At 67.4% G+C, this 17,767-nt stretch overlaps 7 protein-coding genes across 7 annotated transcripts in view; 4 read left to right on the plus strand and 3 right to left on the minus strand.

Moving 5' to 3' along the window:
* RHOBADRAFT_64864 (uncharacterized protein) overlaps window positions 1-12,251 on the plus strand; it is a 186,160-nt gene extending 173,909 nt beyond the window's left edge. Inside the window, exons 9-14 of the mRNA XM_018418600.1 lie at window positions 11,248-11,298; window positions 11,405-11,427; window positions 11,627-11,704; window positions 11,774-11,960; window positions 12,031-12,087; window positions 12,171-12,251. Of these exons, the coding sequence (XP_018272021.1) occupies window positions 11,407-11,427; window positions 11,627-11,704; window positions 11,774-11,960; window positions 12,031-12,087; window positions 12,171-12,211 (384 nt within the window). The 5' untranslated portion in view covers window positions 11,248-11,298; window positions 11,405-11,406 and the 3' untranslated portion in view covers window positions 12,212-12,251. The remainder of the gene's footprint in view (window positions 1-11,247; window positions 11,299-11,404; window positions 11,428-11,626; window positions 11,705-11,773; window positions 11,961-12,030; window positions 12,088-12,170) is intronic.
* RHOBADRAFT_26256 (uncharacterized protein) lies at window positions 118-2,871 on the minus strand (the record flags this gene model as incomplete). The annotated part of the gene is made up of 12 exons (XM_018412739.1): window positions 2,654-2,871; window positions 2,524-2,587; window positions 2,164-2,451; window positions 1,942-2,085; window positions 1,790-1,875; window positions 1,529-1,715; window positions 1,064-1,456; window positions 921-989; window positions 742-856; window positions 639-670; window positions 371-571; window positions 118-279 (listed from the first exon to the last, which is right to left on the minus strand). Coding segments are annotated over exons 3-12 (1,608 nt in total), but the record flags the coding sequence as incomplete, so codon positions are not given.
* RHOBADRAFT_35809 (uncharacterized protein) lies at window positions 3,156-4,783 on the plus strand (the record flags this gene model as incomplete). Its single annotated transcript, XM_018413306.1, has 6 exons — window positions 3,156-3,260; window positions 3,354-3,482; window positions 3,556-3,741; window positions 3,826-3,941; window positions 4,018-4,169; window positions 4,265-4,783. 6 exons carry the CDS (start codon window positions 3,156-3,158, stop codon window positions 4,720-4,722), a joined length of 1,146 nt encoding a protein of 381 aa, XP_018272083.1. The 3' UTR covers window positions 4,723-4,783.
* RHOBADRAFT_53035 (uncharacterized protein) lies at window positions 4,900-7,088 on the plus strand (the record flags this gene model as incomplete). The annotated part of the gene is made up of 9 exons (XM_018416635.1): window positions 4,900-5,100; window positions 5,199-5,274; window positions 5,353-5,430; window positions 5,504-5,612; window positions 5,688-6,324; window positions 6,392-6,446; window positions 6,515-6,781; window positions 6,858-6,884; window positions 6,955-7,088. 9 exons carry the CDS (start codon window positions 4,900-4,902, stop codon window positions 7,086-7,088), a joined length of 1,584 nt encoding a protein of 527 aa, XP_018272084.1.
* RHOBADRAFT_35817 (uncharacterized protein) lies at window positions 7,397-9,112 on the plus strand. The gene is made up of 8 exons (XM_018413307.1): window positions 7,397-7,458; window positions 7,540-7,562; window positions 7,621-7,746; window positions 7,816-7,932; window positions 8,018-8,386; window positions 8,464-8,604; window positions 8,678-8,901; window positions 8,982-9,112. The coding sequence occupies exons 1-8, from the start codon at window positions 7,426-7,428 to the stop codon at window positions 9,062-9,064; spliced, it is 1,116 nt and encodes a 371-aa protein (XP_018272085.1). The 5' UTR covers window positions 7,397-7,425; the 3' UTR covers window positions 9,065-9,112.
* RHOBADRAFT_31651 (uncharacterized protein) lies at window positions 9,245-10,966 on the minus strand (the record flags this gene model as incomplete). The annotated part of the gene is made up of 5 exons (XM_018412981.1): window positions 9,245-9,900; window positions 9,975-10,361; window positions 10,430-10,681; window positions 10,747-10,838; window positions 10,941-10,966. 5 exons carry the CDS (start codon window positions 10,964-10,966, stop codon window positions 9,245-9,247), a joined length of 1,413 nt encoding a protein of 470 aa, XP_018272086.1.
* A 2,466-nt stretch (window positions 12,252-14,717) lies between the features above and the next one.
* On the minus strand, window positions 14,718-17,749 carry RHOBADRAFT_49602 (uncharacterized protein). The gene is made up of 5 exons (XM_018415258.1): window positions 17,431-17,749; window positions 17,249-17,380; window positions 16,822-17,096; window positions 14,960-16,758; window positions 14,718-14,884 (listed from the first exon to the last, which is right to left on the minus strand). The coding sequence occupies exons 3-5, from the start codon at window positions 17,091-17,093 to the stop codon at window positions 14,802-14,804; spliced, it is 2,154 nt and encodes a 717-aa protein (XP_018272087.1). The 5' UTR covers window positions 17,094-17,096; window positions 17,249-17,380; window positions 17,431-17,749; the 3' UTR covers window positions 14,718-14,801.
* Between the last annotated feature and the right edge of the window lie 18 nt (window positions 17,750-17,767).

Consider the following 17,767-nt stretch of genomic DNA (forward strand, 5'->3'; position numbering starts at 1 on the left):
ATCCACCTGCCGGCGCCGGCGTCCACCCGCTCCTGCTCTCCCTCGTCCACCTCGTCCGCCTTCTCCCGACAACGTCGACAGGGTCGCCCGCATCGCTCACCGCCCCTGCTTGAACGAGTAGTAGTGCCCGGCGAGCTCGACGAGCCAGTCGCCGTCCTTGTCGATGGCCGTGATCTCGCGCATGAAGCGCTTGGTCGTCTCGATGACCTCGTGGTAGATGACGAAGCGCGACGGCGGCGTGCGGGTGAACAGGATCGACGACGGGTGCGCGTGGAGGATCTGGGCGCGTCGAGAGGCTGTCAGTGAGTCGCTTGGCGCCGTCGAGCCCGCGAGAGAGAGGGAGGGAGAAGGAGGGAAAGGGTCGACGCACAGCTCCTTCTCGGACCGAGCGGTACGTCCCGTCCGGCTGCAGAACCGCCGCGTTGCGGAAGTAGCCGCTCGTGAGGCACCGCCGGATGCTCGTGTGGTCCTCGCCGCACGACACAATCGGGATCTCGAACCGCTTGAGGTACTTGGCGAGCTGGGTCCGGATCGACAGGGCGCGCGAGAGGGCGCGGAAGTTGAGGCGGTGCTGCGCGAGAGGACGGAAGAGGGTGTCAGGTCACGTCGAGAAGGAAAGAGGGCGAGCAGGGACGCACCGTGTGGCACCACTTGCTCGATTTTCGACCGTCTGCGAGGGCATGCTCGGTCAGCTCGTTGTCTCTCTCCCGCTCGACCTCGTTCGAGAGCTCGACGACGCACACTTGACGAACGCGTTGTACGCGTTGAGCGCCGTCAGGTGATCGCCCTCCTCGACCGTGAACTTGCGCCGCTCGAGCTCGGCGCGGACCGAGTCGCCGTCCATGATGAAGACGTTCTGCGGGCGGCCGAGCGAGGGGGTCAGTCACTGTCGAGGGGCAAGACGAGAGAGACGGGCGCACCTGGACCGAGGTCATGGACGCAATCGTGAGGATCTCGTCCGAGCAGCCGAAGCGGCCCGAGTCGAGGAGCTGCGGCGGGCGGGCGAACACGGTCAGGGCACCCGCAAAAGCTCGAGAGAGGCAAGGAGAGACAGAGGACGCACAATCTTGGACATCATCGGGTCGATGGGCATCTCGGCCATGCGCATTCCGAGCGGCCTCGTCAACTTGCCCTCGTCGTCGAGCGCGCCGAGGCAGTACAGGAACTCGAGCGCGCGCTCGAGCATGACGCTGCTCGGGCTCGTCATCCAGTCGAACCGGAGGATGTTCTGGATGCCGAGGCTCTTGAGCTGGAGGACGAGGAGCGAGATGTCGCTGCGCGTGATCTCGGGCGGCGTCGTCGGGAGGAGGGTGGCCAGGGTCGACGACGGGAACAGGCGGAAGCACTTGCCCGGCGACGTGCGGCCTGCACGACCGGACCGCTGAGCGAGCGAGGCGAGGGAACAGGGCGTCGTGACGAGGGCGTCCATGCCGGTCGACGGGTCGAACGAGCGCAACTGCAGGACGCGGCCGGCATCAGGATCTCGCCGGGTGCGCCGAACACGACCAGGAGAGAGAGAGGGACGCACCTTGACGAGGCCCGAGTCGACGACGTACTTGATGCCGTCGATCGTGACCGACGCCTCGGCGATGTTGGTGCTCACGATGACCTTTCTCGTGCGCGGCGGCGGCGGCTCAAAGACGGCGATCTGGCTCTCGGTCGTGAGCCCGGAATGAAGAGGGTAGGCCTTGATGAGAGGCGCTCCTTGAGGTAATCTGCGGGATCGTCGGCGAGTGAGCGTGGGCTCGAGAGGGGAGGAGGGAAGGGAGGGACGGCGCCGGCGACGCACCGATGCTGATAGTCGGCGATGAGCTGCAGGCACTTTTCGATGTCGTCCCGACCGGTGAGGAACACGAGGACGTCGCCTGGCGGTTGCTGCGGCGGCAGGAAAGCGAGTCAGGCTGGGTCTGCCGACAAATGGACTGGCGAGAGGGGACGCACCTTGAGGTGGATGTCGAACACGGTCTCGACCGCCTTCATGACGACGTCGTTGGTCGGCTCGTCGAGGTAGGCAATCTCGACCGGGAACGCCTTGCCCTCGAGCCGCACCATGACGGCGTCGTCGAGCGTCGGCAGCTCGCGCTCCTTCTTGTCCCACCTCGAGCGCTTGGCCGGCGGCGGCTGCAGGATATCGTCGCCGGGTTTGACGCCAGACGACGCGACGGCGGAAGACGGCGGCTGCGTGTTGAAGAAGTCGACGAACGACTGGGCCTCGATCGTGGCCGACGAGATGACGATGCGGAGCTCGGGGCGGACGCGGCGGATCTTCTTGAGGACGCCGAGCAGGAGGTCGGTGTAGCTGCTGCGCTCGTGCGCCTCGTCGACCATGACGACCGAGTACCGCGACAGGAGCGGGTCGAGGAGGATCTCGCGGAAGAGCATGCCGTCGGTGAGGTAGACGACCTTGGTGTCGGGGGTGGCGAGCGCCTCGAAGCGCACGCTGTAGCCGACCTGTTGAGAGTGAGAGGGTCAGCTCACATGATCGGCGGCGGCAGGTGAGAAAAGGCGAAAGAGAGTGCGCACCTCGTCGCCGAGGATGCAGCCGACCTCCTCGGCCACACGCTGCGCGACCGATATGGCGGCGACTCTGCGTGCACGTGTCCTCCAGTCAACTCGAGGCGCAACAGGAAAGAAAGGAGAGAGGGAGGCGCACCGTCGAGGCTGAGTGACGGCGATGCTCTTGCCCTCCTTTGCCCACCCTGCCTCGAGGAGGAACTGCGGGAGCTGGGTGCTCTTGCCCGTGCCCGTCGGGGACTGGAGGACGACGACTGGGTGCTGCTCGAGGAGGTAGAGGAGGGCGTCGCCTACAGCCGAGAGTGGGGAGGTCAGTGAGATGGCGAGACGAGGGAGGGCGGGGGCGAAAGAGAGCGAGGACGCACGCTGCTTGGCGATGGTTAGACGGTTCCTGCGCTCTGATACAGCGACCTGCTGGACCCTGCCCGTGACGGCGCCAGCTCCAGTGCCTGCGCCGCCCTCGAGAGCGGTCGAATCCGAGTCGCGGTCGATGGACGAGCCCGGTGCGACGGTGCCCGGCTTCCAGAAGGCCATGGCAGTGACGGTGCGGCGGAGTTCTGGCTCGGCTGGTGAGGAGGAGAGCTGCAGGAGAGCGACGAGCCGCGATTCTTCATCAGTTGCTCGTCGTCCTCTCGTTCTCGATGGCCGCCCCTGCTGCGCCGAGGCTCGCCAGGGCACTCTCGACTGCTCCAGCGAGGAAACGCCGCGTCGTCTTCTCTGGCATCCAGCCCACGGGCGTCCCTCATGTGCATCCCACCCCCTCCTCGCCCGACCTCGGCTCCCTCATGAGGCTCGCACTCGGCCTGCCCGACCTGACTCGCACATCTTGCACCCAACAGGTCGGTAACCACCTCGGCGCCCTCGCCCAGTGGCAGCGCATCGTCAAGGAGGCCGCCGCACAGCCCGCCGACTCGCGCGACTCGCTCTTCTTCTCTGTCGTCGGCTTGCACGCCCTCACCGTCCCGCAGGTGCGCCCCGTCCTCTCTCCCTCTCAGTGCATGGGCCGAGCGAAACGCTGACCAAAGGAGCCCGCCGACGCAGGACCCGATCCGCCTCGCCATCGAGCGCCGCGACATGTTCGCCGTCCTGCTCGCTCTCGGCCTCGCCGACCCGGCAGCAGGCGCCGTCGTCTTCCACCAGGACCAGGTGCCGGAGCACGCCGAGCTCGCATGGTACCTCAACACGGTGACGCCCGTCAACCGCCTCATGCGCATGACGACCTGGAAGGTGCGCCCCGGCCACGCTCTCTTTCAGCCATTGGCCCTTTCGAGGGCGTGCAGCTGATTTGCGGACCTCGGATGGGGAGCGCAGTCCAAGCTGGCGACGATCCGCAACGCCAACTCGGAGGACGAGATCGACGACTCGATGCTGCAGCTCGGCCTCCTCGCCTACCCGGTCCTCCAGGCTGCCGACGTCCTCCTGTACAAGTGCGCCCTCCTTTCCCTCGCCCTCGAATCGTCGTCATCGACGAGCCTCTCTGACGCCGCCCTTCTCGTGTCACAGGACCTCGCACGTCCCTGTCGGCCACGACCAGTCGCAGCATCTCGAGCTCGCGCGCGACCTCGCCCAGATCTTCAACCGCGCGTACCCGGGCCGACGAAAAGACGGCAAGGGCAAGGGCAAAGGCGTGTTCAGGGTGCCCGAGGTCATGCTCAGTGCGTCGACCTGCCTCTCTTCCTTCCCCACCCTCCTCCTCCTCGCGATCAGCCGTGAGCTCACCTGCCCATGCGCAACCCTGCCACCTCGACAGCCACACACCCTCGTATCCAGTCGCTGCGCGACCCTGGGCAGAAGATGAGCAAGTCGGCGCCGCACCCGTCGTCCAAGATCTTCCTCACCGACTCGGCGTCCGAGATCCACGCCAAGATCAAGTCGGCCGTCACCGACTCGACCGCCGGCGTGACGTGGGACCCGGCCAATCGCCCCGGGATCGCAACGCTCCTCCAGATCTACGCGGGCTACTCGGACCGCGCCGGCGGCGTCGAGGAGATTGCGGCACGGTACAGCGACGCCATGGGCATCATGCGCCTCAAGACCGACCTCGCCGAGATCGTCAGCGAGTCGCTCAAGGGCTTCCGCGATGAGTTTGCGCGCATTCGGACCGAGGAGGGCTACCTGGCGGCCGAGGAGCGTCGGGGAGCGGAGCGGGCGCGAGAGGCGGCCCAGGCGACGATGCGCGAGGTGCGCGCTGCGGTGGGCACGACCTGACGGAGGGACTGGGCCATCTTTGTGTAACTCTCTCGCACCCTTGCAACCTGCGCCGTCTCGCACCCAGCCGCTCGCGACATTTCGACTTGGGCTGGATCGAGAGCAGAGGCCCCGCGTGGCCGCGGTTTCTTTCTTCCTCCGTTGCTTACAAGTACGCTCCCTCGCCCGTCTAGAAGAATGAGCACTCCCTGGTCCCCCGACTCGTGGCGCGCCAAGCCCGTCGGCCAGACGGTCGAGTACCCGAGCCCTACGCCCTCCTCCTCGTCCTCCTCCTCGGCGGAACGGGATCCCGACCCGGTCCTCTTCAAGCGCAAGCAGGGCCTCGAGGCGGTGGCGGGCAAGCTTCAGACGCTCCCTCCTCTCGTGTCTGCAGTCGAGGTGCGCACCCTCTCCCTCTCCCCGTGGCAGGAGGAGCGAGCGAACGGCGAGCTGACCTTCATCTCCCTCTCGTCCTCGTCCTCCCGCAACTGCACCAGATCGAGCGCTTGAAGCTCAACCTCGCCAATGTCGCCAACGGCAAGGCGTTCCTGCTCCAAGGCGGCGACTGCGCCGGTCCGTCACCGTTCCTCCTCCCCCTCCTCACCCACCCTCGGCCAAGTGCGCTAACCTCCGCCATCTCGCCTCCCACAGAGCTGTTCGACTACTGCACGAGCGAGAAGATCGAGCACCGCCTGTCGCTCTTGCTCTCGATGAGCCTCATCCTCATTTGTGCGCACCCGTTCCGCTCTCCCTCTCCCTCTCCCCTCCCTCAAGAGCTGACCCGTGTCGACCACTCGCGCAGGGGGCATGAAGCTGCCGGTCGTCCGCGTCGCCCGCATGGGTGGCCAGTACGCCAAGCCTCGCTCGAGCCAGACCGAGGTCGTCGACGGCAAGACGATCAACTCGTTCCGGTGCGTCGACTATCCTCCCCGAGTCCTCTCGAGTCTGCCTGCGCCCGCCTGACCCAGCTCGTTCTCTGCCCGCAGCGGCCACAACGTCAACGGCATCGACCCCGACGACCGCCTGCCCGACCCGGAGCGCCTCCTGTCGGCCTACTTCCACTCGGCGGCGACCGTCAACCACGTCCGGTCGCTCCTCGCGTCGGGCTTTGCGTCGCTCCCGACCTCGGCGCACCAGTCCGTCCCGTGGTCGCTCCCGCTCGCGCACGTGCGCTCGCCCGAGCTCCTCAAGAGCTACGAGGAGATCGTCGCCAACCTGAGCGGCGCCCTCGAGTTCATGAGCGTCATCGGCGTCGACCGCTCGGCGACGACCAACTCGGCGGCGGCCGCGCTCGAGTCGGCCGACATCTTCATGAGCCACGAGGCCCTCATGCTCGAGTACGAGTCGGCCCTGACGCGCAAGCTGCGCGTGCCGGCGTTCGCGGCCAAGACCAAGGACGAGGAAGGGTGGTACTGCACGAGCGCGCACACGGTCTGGATCGGCGACCGCACGAGGGCGCTCGACGGCGCGCACGTCGAGTTCTTCCGCGGCCTGCGCAACCCGGTCGGGATCAAGGTCGGCCCGTCGATGGAGCCTGACGAGCTCGTTCGCCTGCTCGGCATCGTCGACCCGAACAAGGAGCCGGGCAAGGTCACCCTCATCAGCCGGTACGGCGCAGAGCTTGTGCGTCCCTCTCTTTCCTTTTCTGCGTGCGTCGGTCGGGCACGACTGACCCGCTCGGTCCGGGCAGGTCGAGAAGAAGCTCCCGGCGCACATCTCGGCGGTCCTGCAGTCGGGCCACAAGCGTGCGTCCTCTTTCCCTTCCCGCCCTCGAGCCTTTCGCGAGAATGCTCACTTCGTCGGCCACCCGCAGCCATCTTCGCGTCGGACCCGATGCACGGCAACACGCGCACGTCGTCGGCGTTCCCGGGCGTCAAGACGCGCCACATGCACGACATTGTGTCCGAGATCAGCGCGTCGCTGCGCATCCACGCCTCGATGGGCTCGCGCCTCGGCGGCGTCCACCTCGAGTTGACGGGCGACATCACCGAGGACGGCCTGAGCGTCACCGAGTGCCTCGGCGGCAGCATGCGGCTCGAGGAGGAGGAGCTCGGGCTCAGGTTCGAGAGCTACTGCGACCGTGCGTCCTCTCTCTCTCTCTTTCCCTCTCTTCTCCTGTGATCTTGATGCTCACCCTCGTCCCCGTGCACCCACAGCTCGTCTCAACTTCGAGCAGGCCCTCGGTGCGTCCCTCCCTCTTCCTTGCGGCGCTCTCCCTCGCGCACCTACCTGACTGTGCCCCTCTCCCTCCAGACATCGCCTTCCTTCTCTCGCAGTCGGCCGGCAGCCGCGGCAGGGTCGACTCGCGTATCCTCGAGGAGCTCGTGAGCCCGAGTCGCCCGGCGAGCACCGACAGCCGCCAGGCCCCGCCTGCGCAAGGACAGTAGACGCGGCTCTCGCACGATGAAACTATAGACTTGTACAGTACGCTGCCGATCCTTGCACAGCCTGCGCGAGAGCGGAAGAGCGAGAGAACTTGCTTCTCGACTCGGAGCCGGGCCGTGCGCCGACCTCGTTCGGCAGAGTCGCCTCTCGAGTCGAGGTGCGCGCGCGGTGTTGCAGTACAATGATCAGCTCGCGAGCTCGCCGTGTGGCCCAGCATAAAAGACGAGCGGGTTGCTGCCACGAGCCAAGTCCGAGCGGAGACACGCGCCGCTCCTCTTGTCCCCGTCTCGCTCGTCGACTCGCTCTTCGTCGCTCGTTCGCCCCAGGAGACTCGTCAGCATGTCTGGTGGAACGTCTGGTCAGCCGGTCAAGGTGCGCCCCGCCCTCTCCTCCTCTCCCTGTCGACCGCGAGGGTTGGCCGCTGACTGAAGGCGATGCACCTCTCGCGCGCAGAGCACGCCGCTCGTGTGTGCAGGGTGCGCTCTTGTCTCCTCCTACACTCTCGAGGCACCCCTGCTGACCCTGCTCCTGCAGTCACACGCGCCCCATCCCCTCAATTCACTACTCGCCTCTCCTCCCACCGACCGCGGCCGCGCCGAACGACCCCAACTACCTCCTCATCTCGTCGTGCAAGGATGGCAAGCCCATGCTGCGTGACTGGTGCGTCCCTGCCTCCCTCTTCGTCGGTCTCGCCCTCTCGCAGCAGCCGCTCACTCACCTCCCGCGCAGGTGCGGCGACTGGCTCGGAACGTTCACGGGCGACAACGGGCACAAGGGCGCAGTGTGGAGCGCACGGCTGAGCAACGACGGGAGCTTGGCCGCCACCGGCAGCGCCGACTTTACGGCGTGCGTCCTCGCCGTCCTCCCTTCGTCCCCGTCCCTCCCCCACTTGGTCGCCCAGCTGACCCTCGTTCCCGCCCTCGTCGCGCAGCAAAGTGTGGGACACGCACAGCGGGAGCTGCGTCGTCACCCTGCCGCACTCGCACATCGTTCGCACCGCCGACCTGTCGTCGACCTCGTCCGCCTCGACCCTGTTCCCCTCCTCGCCCAACCTCTCGTCGCCCTCGCCTTCCGCGCTCCCCTCGAACGCGCGCGTCCTCACCGGCGGCCACGAGAAGCGCCTGCGGCTGTGGGACCTGTCGCGAGCGCCGAGGGACGGGTCGGACGCGGACGGCGTCGACGGCGTCGACGAGTTGCGGCTGCCGGGAGGCGGAACAGCGCATGCGGGCACGGTCAAGAAGGTGCTGTGGGACGAGGAGCGACAAGGCGCGGTGAGCATGGGCGAGGACCGGGTGCTGCGGTGCGTCTCTCTGTTTCTCTCTCCTTCGACGGACCGGCTCGAGCGCGACCTGACGAGGAGCACGTTCGGGCTCGCAGATGGTGGGACTTGCGCACGCTCGCGCCGACGCACGAGCTCAGCTTTGACGACAAGCCGATCACGAGCCTCGAGCGGAGCGTCGACGGCGAGCTGCTGTGCGTCACGGCGGGCAAGGACGCCATCTTCCTGTCGCTCGAGACGTGCGTCCCCATCTCTCTCTGTCTCTCTCTCTTGCCCGACCTCGTCACTCACGCATCTCTCCTCGTGACACAGCCGTCTCCCCTACCTGCAGCACACGCTCCCCTACGGCCCGTCGTCGTGCTCGCTGCACCCCTCGCGCAGCACGTTCGTCACGGGCGCGTCGGGCGACGAGTGGGTGCGCGTGCACGACGCCGTCACGGGCCAGGAGCGCGAGGTCGCAAAGGGCCACCATGGGCCGGTGCACTGCGTGGCGTACAGCCCGGACGGCGAGTGCTTCGCGAGCGGGAGCGAGGACGGTGCGTCCCTCTCTCTTTCTCTCTCTCCTTCCCTCGTCGACCTGTCGAGCAGCAGCCTGACTCTGTTCCCTCTCGCACAGGCACGGTGCGACTGTGGCAGACGGCGCCCAAGACGTACGGCCTGTGGCGGTACGCCGAGCTGGAGGAAGGGGCCGAGGCATGACGAGGAGGGACTCGTCGTCGAAGTGCAAGAGCCGTATTCTCCCTTCTCTCGCGTACGGGGCCGATCCAGAGAGTCGCGACGAAAAGGAAAGAAGTACAATGCGGCAAGCGAGAGAGAGAGAGAGAGGGAGAGGCAGGGAGGGGATGTACAACGAGAGGGGAAGGAAAGCGCCCGCCCCGCTCAGGCCTCGGCCTCGCTCTTCCTGCGCTCCTTCTTCTCCTTCTTGGCCTTCTTGCGCGCCGCCTTCTCCTCCTCGGTCTCGCCGTCGCGGTCGCGCTTCTTGTCCTTCTTGTCCTCGGCCTTGGGCGGCTCGTCGGCGGTGGCGGCCGGTGCAGGTGCGGGTGCGGGTGCGGCGGCGGGCGTCGGCTGGGTCGGGATCTGCTGCGTGGCGGGAACGCCCTCGCCCTGGACCGAGTAGTCGACGTACTCCTGCTTCCACGTCGCCGGCGTGTTGTCGTTGGCGCGGCCGTGCTTGTCGAGCTCAGAACGAGCCACCATCTTCTTCTTTTTCTGGGCGACTGGGCCCATCCCCCATTTGCGTGGGTACAAGTCGCGGTCCATGATGCAGCGCTTGACCTTGGCGACGACGCCGTGGTCGCACGTCGAAAGCTCGACCGTCGACATTTGGGCAATGCCGACCGCGATGGCCTCGCCCTTGGTCGTCATGAGGACGACCTCCTCGTTGAGCTCAATGTCGGCGTCGTACCGGAGCAGGCCCGGGATCATGAGCTTGGCGCCGTAGCAGATGGCGTTGACGGCCGAGTCCTTGACGACGATGCGCTTGTAGCCCGTGAGGAGCGACTCGAGAGGGCGGATGACGCGGCGCAGGTACGACTCTGCGCGGTGTCGAGGACAGGTCGTCAGTACGCTGTCCGTGAGGGCGAGGAGAGAGGGAGAGAGGGGGGCGCACCGTCGCGCGTGTTGTCGTACAGCCACTGGGCGTCGAGGACGTCGTGCATGGTGACGATCTCGTCGCTCTCGCTCATGGCGCCCGAGCGGACGCGGCGCAGCTCCTGCATGTGGCCGCCGACGCCGAGCAGGAGGCCGAGGTGGACGCACAGGGTGCGGATGTAGGTGCCGGCCTCGCACGAGACCCAGAAGACGCCGAGGTGGCGGTCGTTGTCGAACTCGACGAGCTTGCAGTCGTAGATGGTGCGGATGCGCAGCTGGCGCTTGACGGCCGAGATGAGGGGCGGGCGCTGGAAGAGGGCGCCCGTGAGGGTCTCGATGGCGCGCGCGAGCTGCTTCTCGGACTGGAGGGCGCCGTGGAGGCGCAGGACGCAGACGTACTCCTTGCCTGTGGGTCGCGAGAGTGTCAGGCGTGGGCGCTCGAGGGAGAGTAGAGAGAGCGGGAGGGGAACGGACCGGCGCCCTGCTGCGACTTGACGAGGCGGGTGGCGCGGTCGATGCAGACGGTGAGGCAGCCCGTGACCTTTGGGTCGAGCGTGCCCGAGTGGCCCGTCTTCTCGCAGCGGAGGATGCGGCGGATCCAGGCGACGACCTCGTGCGACGAGGGGTTGGACGGCTTGTCGAGGTTGATGACGCCGAGCTTGATGTAGCTCTTGAGGTCGCGCTTGAGGGGCGAGGCGCCGGCCGGGATGGGCGTAAAGTGCGAGCCTGTTGTAGAGAGGCGGTGAGGCGGTGTATCGAGAGGGAGGGAGGGGAGGAGGAGGAGGACGCACTGCGGACAAGGAGCTTGTCGTAGTTCTTGAGGAGGAGCGGCCAGTCCTTGGTGTTGAGGACGGGAGGGGTCGACTCGGGCTTGATGGCGAAGCTGCGGGGGAGGGTGGATGATGAGGGTCGAGGTGAGCACGGGCGAGCGAGAGAGGGACGAGGGGAGGGAGGACGAGGGGGGAGGGAGGGAGGCGGGACTCACTCGCCAGAGACCTGGGCGGCAGACATGGCGGGCTGGACGGGGTGCTTGAGGGACGACAAGGGCTGTGGAGGCAAGGCTCTGCGCTCGTGGGAGGAGCGGGGAGGGGAGGGAGCACCAAAGGGTTGGGAGGGGGGGAGGAGCCTGAGGTACCCGCTGGAAGGGGGAATGGAAGGGGGGAAGGGTGGATGGCCCAGAGGCTGGTCGAGCTAGACTGGCACAGGGACGACGACGACGAGGCGAGCTGGTGCGTGAGCTTCGGCGACGACGAGCTCCTCCTCGCGCTGGCCCACCCTTGCTCCTTGTCCAGTCTCGTCCCTCGGCCACCGTCCTCGGTTTACTTCCAGTACCCTTCTAGCAGGTGCGCCTCATCTCCCTCTCCCCTCTCGTCCACACCACTCTTCGCCCCGACCTCGCCTCGCCCCTCTCCGCCATCAGAAAAGCTCACCTCTCTCTCTCCCTTGCAGCAATGGCTCCCTCCGTCGTCTCCGTCAGTAGAAACCCCCCAGCCGCTTTGCTGAAGGTCCCAACGGCACACCTTCACACGGTCCCTGCCCGTGGCGACGTCTCAGTAGGCGCACCCCGACTCGTAACGCTGACTGCCTTTCAACCGCCTCCCCTCCCTCTCGTCGCCGCCCGTCCAACCTCGCCCGCACCGTGATCTTCCCGCTGCTCTCCCCGTCCTCCAGGCCAAGAAGCAGACCAAGGTCAAGGTCGCCCCGACCAAGTTCGTCATCGACTACTCGGGCCCGGCCAACGACAAGATCGTGCGTCCCTCTCCCTCTCTCTCTCACGCCCTTAGACTCGCCGATTGACCTCACCTTTGCGCCCCACAGTTCGACGCCGCTGCGTACGAGAAGTTCCTCGTCGACCACATCAAGGTCGAGGGCAAGACTGGCCAGCTCGGCGACGACGTCAAGCTCCAGCGTGAGGGCTCGGGCAAGCTCTCGGTCACCTCGACCGTCCCCTTCTCCAAGCGCTACCTCAAGTACCTCACCAAGAAGTTCCTCAAGAAGAACCAGAGTCCGTCCCCCCGCTCTCGCCCCTCCTCGTCGAGGCTCGACAGCGCACTGACCCACTCTCTTACCTGCAGTGCGTGAGTGGCTCCGTGTCGTCTCGACCGACAAGTCGACCTACACCCTCCGCTTCTGTGCGTCTCCCGTCCTCTCCTCCCTTCTCCCCCTCGCGCTCGAGTCGACGTACTGACCCTTCCCTCGTTCGCGCGCCTCGCAGACAACCTCTCGTTCGACCAGGAGGCCGAGGCCCAGGACTAAATTGCTTCTCGCGAGTTGCAATTGTGCCCTTACCCCCACCACTTTCCGCGAGAACAGCGTCGGCGTCGAGAGAGAGGGGGAGAAAGAGCGAGACTGAGCGCCGGACTCTGCCTTTGGGGCACTCTTGCACGTCTCGTGGAGAGCATAGCGAGTCTACGCACACACTGGCTCGACGCCCCTGTCGCTCGTTGCGCGTGCGTGAGCGCTCAAGGGCCGCACCTTGTCCTCCTCACCCACGCGCAACCCGGCCGCACCGCTGCTGTGCGTTGCCGGCACGTGTCCAGCTCTTCTTCATCGCATCATCCATCTATGGGGCCTGCTCCCGCACCGCCGCGAGCGGCCGCCGAGGGCGCAGGGCGCGTCGCATCTTCATCAGCAACTCGCGTCGTCCGACCTCTCTTTGCCGAGCTACTTTGTCGTGTAGAGCGCGAGCTGGCCTCCTCGGCTGGGTCTTCGAGTCGGTCGAGGTCCGAGACGAGAGCGCTCTTCCTGTCGGCTTGCTCGCCGCCAAGGCCACTCTGTACAGCACTGAGAGCACGCTCAAAGCGGGAGAACGTACGGCGACCGCTGTGGGGAGCGTAAGCTCGAGTTCAAGGTCTGCTCGCCGCTCGCGTCCCTCCTTCCCCTCGCACCCCTCGGCCCTCACGGCTGGGCTCGCTCAGACTGGCTCGAGTCGGTACCTGCGCATCTCGGCATCATACCTCTGCTTCATGCGCGCCGCCGCGAACGATCGCCGAGGGCGCAGGGCGCGTCGCATCTTCATCAGCAACTCGCGTCGTCCGACCTCTCTCGACTCGTGGCAACGGTTCATGGGCCTGTGGGCCACGTCGTCGAGGACTATGGCAGCATCAAGGAGACTAGTGGGCCATGCGGCTGTGCTGCGCGGGCTGCGGGCGACTGGTGCGTCCTCCTCCTCCCCGCCTCCCCGTGTTTGGCCCCCCTCCCCCTCTCCCCTCGCCCCCTCTGCTACCTCGCTGCACTGTGCACGGGCTTGGATGTACTGACCTGGTCCCTTTGCAGGCGATATGGCTGTGCACAGCGAGCAGGGCGGTCTTCTGGGCGGCGCGATGCGGGTTCTCGACCTCGAGGCGGCTAGTCTTGTCCTTTGTACGTCCCGCGCACTCTCTTTCTTCCCTGCAGGACCTTCTCTGTGGGTCTGTGCTCCACGCCGAGTCGCGCACTGACCCTCCCGACGTTGCGGCGCAGGTTAGTCGCGCCCTCGATGGCACCTCCCCCTTCTCGGCCCCGAAAGCTTCCCCTCGCGCCCTTGCTGTGCCGCGCGACGGCGCCCTTTCCTCTTCGAAAGCTCTCTTCGTCCCTCGCGAGCGTTCCCGGACCGCGCAGAGTTCTCGTTCGTCGTCGCACTCGTCCCGACGGCTCAGCGAGTCGAGCCGTCGCGGACGGGTCCTTACGAGGCCGCGCCCGCCCTCACGTGCCCCTGTGGGCAGCGGGCGCACTGTGGTGAGCCGTTCGCACGGCGCGGACCCCTGCGAACCGCCCGTGCGCCCGGCCACCTGCTAAAGACAGGGGGATCCTGCGCACCCTCGCTCAAACGCTAGCTCTTGATCTAGCAGGGTTACGGTGTTCTGCTCGGGCGAGATCGGACGAGGACGTGTCTGCGGTGCAATCGAGCGCGTTTGCCGAGCTACTTTGTCGTGTAGAGCGCGAGTTGTGAGCCTCGCCGCCCTTCTCAAGTCGGTCGAGGAGCGACTCGGGTGCAGCTCTTCCTGTCGGCTCCTCTGCTCTCGGGCTCTCTCTTCGAGTGTCTCTGAGTCTCCCACGAGCGAGAGACCGTGCGCCGACACCTGCTGGCAGCGCAAATCTCGTCCTCCTCCTCGACTTGCTCCCGAGCCTTCTTCTCGCTTTTCCGTCGCGAACTTGTCGCGCCCGGGGCCGCGAGGGCTCGAGAGTAGGCCCGTAGCTCGTCGGTCGCCCTCGACGACGTCGCGTGCGATCCTCGTTGACCTGCAGACTCGCAGAAAGCGCTCGAGCCCTCGTCAAAACCCTCCCCTCGAGCGAGCCGAGAGCTATGCGAGAATAGCTCGGGCCTCGTAACCTCGCTGGCGGCTCGACCTCGAACCCATTACCGAGTACAGACGTGAAGCGAGAGGAAGACCGAGCAGCGTTCGAGCGCCGCGCAGGTCGGCGGTGGAGGGGCGACGGCGGGGTCGACAGCGGCCCGAGCGCGTGGCTCCCAGGCGCTTCTGCGTCCGGGCCGGCGGTCTTGCGTCCTTTCAGAGCGCCTCGGTGTAGGGGGAGCCCGTCAGACGAGGAGGTGCCCGAGCTTGAGTAGCTTCGCCTGCGTAACTTTTGACCTTCTCAAGTCGAGCGGGCTCGTCGCCTTTTCTCTCTCTTTCGAGCGGAAGCTTGCCGAAATGAAAGGACTGTGGAGAGCGGACTGCTCATTTCAGGACGACGCGAGAGCGCTATAGGCTAGGAAAGGAGAGAAAGGGAAGAGAGGGTCGAGTAGCACAGGGACGGCCGGCGAGCTAAGAAGGCGAAAGGAGGGGAGGTACGGCGGGAACGATACAGTAGGGGGACACCGAGAAGGGGGGAAGAGTAGGTACAGCTCCTTGAGCAGGAAGGGGGATCACGACGACGGCTCGGGCGACGCAGTGGGCGCGACGACCTTGACCTCGCACTCGTGCTGGTGCGAGTGGTACCGCTCGGCGCCTGTAGAGATGGGAGCGAGTCAGTGATGCTTCTTAGTGAAAGAGGAAGAGAGAGAGGAAGAGAACGAGGACGGACCCATCGACTTGGCCGACCGGCGAGCCTCCTCGGCCAGCTCCTCCTCGCGCGCAAGTTCCTCCTCGTCGAGATCGTCATCGTCCTCGCTCTCATCTTGCTCCTCCTCCTCGTCTTCCTCCTCATCGCTGTCCTCGTCGTCGTCCTCGCCAACGGGCGACGTGACGGGCGTGTCGCGGTCGCTGTCCGGGCTCGCGGTCGACGAGCTCGGCCGGCTCGGCACCTCGATGACGAGCGCGGGGCGGGTCGCGCTCAGGCCGCCGACGACGGCCGTCGGGGGCGTCGACGGCGACTGAGTCGGGGTCGAGGGGCGGATCGTCGACGCGGTCGAGATGGTCGAGTCGAGCGTGCCCGAGCGCGAGGGGGGTTGGCGACCGCGGCGGAACGCCTCGAGCTGGCCCGGGAGCGGGAGCGACTGGGCCGTGACCATGGGCGGAGGCGGTGTCGGTGCGCGCTGCTGGTTGAGGGCGTCGTCGACGTGGTCTCGCTCCTCGTCGTCCTCGCCGGTCCCCTCCTCCTCCTTCTCGCGCGCCTCGCGCTCGGCCTTCTCCCTCGCCTCCTTCTCCCGCTCGAGCCGTCTCCTCCTGATCCACGCCATGCCGCTCCCGTCGTCGTCGTCGCCCGCACCGCCGGCGCCCGAAGCGCGCGACCCGACGCCGCTGCCGCCCCACTCGCTGAACTTGGGCTCCTCGACGCGCACGATGGGCGGGCCCCGGCCGCGCGAGCCACCCGCCGTGCGCGAGCGCTGTGCGACGGGCGGGTAGTTGGCCCGGCGGCGGTTGGTGCGCGCCGGCGAGGCGTAGTAGACGGGCCCGCCCGTGCTGCCCGTCCCTCCTCCTCCCTCGCCGCCGCCGCCGCCGCCGCCGCCGTTGTTGGCCGCCGAGCGGTTCGACGCCGAGTTAGGCGCGTCGCCGACCTCCCACGTCGACGCCTTGCGGAGCGGGATGCCCGTCGTGCCCTTGGGCCGAGCTGCGCCCGCTGCCGCTGCGGCGACCGAGGCGTCGACCGACGAGCGGCGCGACAGTTGCGACTCGCCGCTTGACGTGCGCGCGAGGACGTCGTCGTCGCCCGAGCGCTTCTTCTTGCCCTTGGCGACGGCGACGACGCTGCCGAGGCCGAACGCCTTGAGGAGCTTCTTGGACCCGCCGCCGCCGCCGCCCGTGCCGCCGCTCCCGACGCTCGTGCCGCCCTCGGCACTGCTCGACAGGCTGACGGCGTCGTCGTCGGCCGACAGGTTGCTGCGCCGGCTCGTCGACGGCGTCAGGCCCCACATGCCGCTCGACAGCGTGTCGCTCCAGCTGCCCCACTTGGTCGAGCGGCCCTCGCCGCCGTCGTCGTCGTCGTTGGACGCAAAGTCGAACGCGTCGTCGTCGTCGTAGCCGTCGTCGTCGTGCTCGACGTCGGACCCGACCCGGACGAGGCGCGTGCGCTGCTGCCCGCCCTCGCCCTCGCCATCGTCCTCGTCGACGATCCACACGTTGCGGCCGGTCGAGTAGCTGCGAGGGCGGATCTCGGGCAGCGGCGCAAAGCGGATCGTGCTCTGGCGCGGGAACTTGCCGCTGTCGCTCGCGTTCGAGACGAGCGCGGGCGGGCTGCCGACGACGGGGTGCGCTGGCGGCGGGAGCGGGAATGTCGACGAGGCGGGCGTCGTCGGGCCGACCTGCGAGTACGCCGACGAGGCGTCCGAGGGCAGGCGCTGCAGGACAGGACGAGGCGTGCTCGCCGTCGACGACAGGAGGTCGAGGTTGGACGCGTTGGACGACGTGGCCGACTGGTTGGCGTAAAAGTGTGGCGCCGTCGAGCTGTCGCACGCAAGAGGGTCAGGGTCGTCGCGTGCGACGATCAGAGAGAAGGGGGGGACGCACTTGAGGAGGATGCTCGGGGGAGGAGGCGACCCTGCGGCCGTCAAGCGCGAGCTCGTCCTGCTGAGGCTCTCTCCGCCCTCGGACCCGCTCGCGCCGCCCGACAGGGTCCTCGCGAGCGCGGTCCCGCCACGCGACGCACTGCGCGACTCTGACGAGCGCGAGGCCGAGTCGCGGTCCGAGGTGCGGCCGCGAGACGAGGGGTCGCCGCCCGTCGACGTCGAGCGGGACGAGGGCGACCCAAAGGTCATTGCGCGCATGACGGCTGCGGCCATGCGCTACGAGGTGGTGGTGGTGGCGAAGGGAGGTGCCTGCAGGGTCGAGAGGGAAGAGGCGATCGACGGTCGGGCGAGGGGCCGAAGGGTGGGGAGGAGGGGGGCAAGCTAGTGTCAGCAGAGGCCGTACGAGCTCGAGACGACGTGGGACGCACAGAGGAGGTTGTGGACGAGAGCTTGTGCGGACTGGAAGCCGGTCTCGAGAGGCCGAGGGCGAGATCGGGCGCGAGAAGGGCGGCCGGGAGGGCGGACGAGGAGGAGCGGGCGCTGGCGCTCGAGGGGGGGTGCTGGAGGTACGGCAGAGGGGTGCGTCGAGGCGGCAGGCACTGTAGAGTACTGCTGGTGCGGTCGAGCGGGGCACAGGTCGCGGTGCGAGGCGGCCAAAGTAAGGCGGACTCGAGGCTTGGCGGAGGGCGCCACCGGGCTGTTGCGGGCGAGGGCGGCTGGCGTGCGGTGTGTGGTGGCTGTTGGCGGTGCTGCTGAGCGCCGTCAACCTTGCGCGGGTGGTGCGCTGCGAAGGCGAGGTGTGTGGAGGGAACGAGGCGACGAACGCGAGTTCGCCGGTGCTGTTCGACCAGTAGGCGGCTCTCTGCGTCTCGCTCTCCTCGTACGGTAGGGTCGACTGCACTACTTGCACCGGCTCGTAACGCTCTCCTCTTGCAGACACACGACCA

The sequence above is a fragment of the Rhodotorula graminis genome, assembly GCF_001329695.1.
Source record: "Rhodotorula graminis WP1 unplaced genomic scaffold RHOBAscaffold_5, whole genome shotgun sequence".
Taxonomy (NCBI): Eukaryota; Fungi; Basidiomycota; class Microbotryomycetes; order Sporidiobolales; family Sporidiobolaceae; genus Rhodotorula; species Rhodotorula graminis.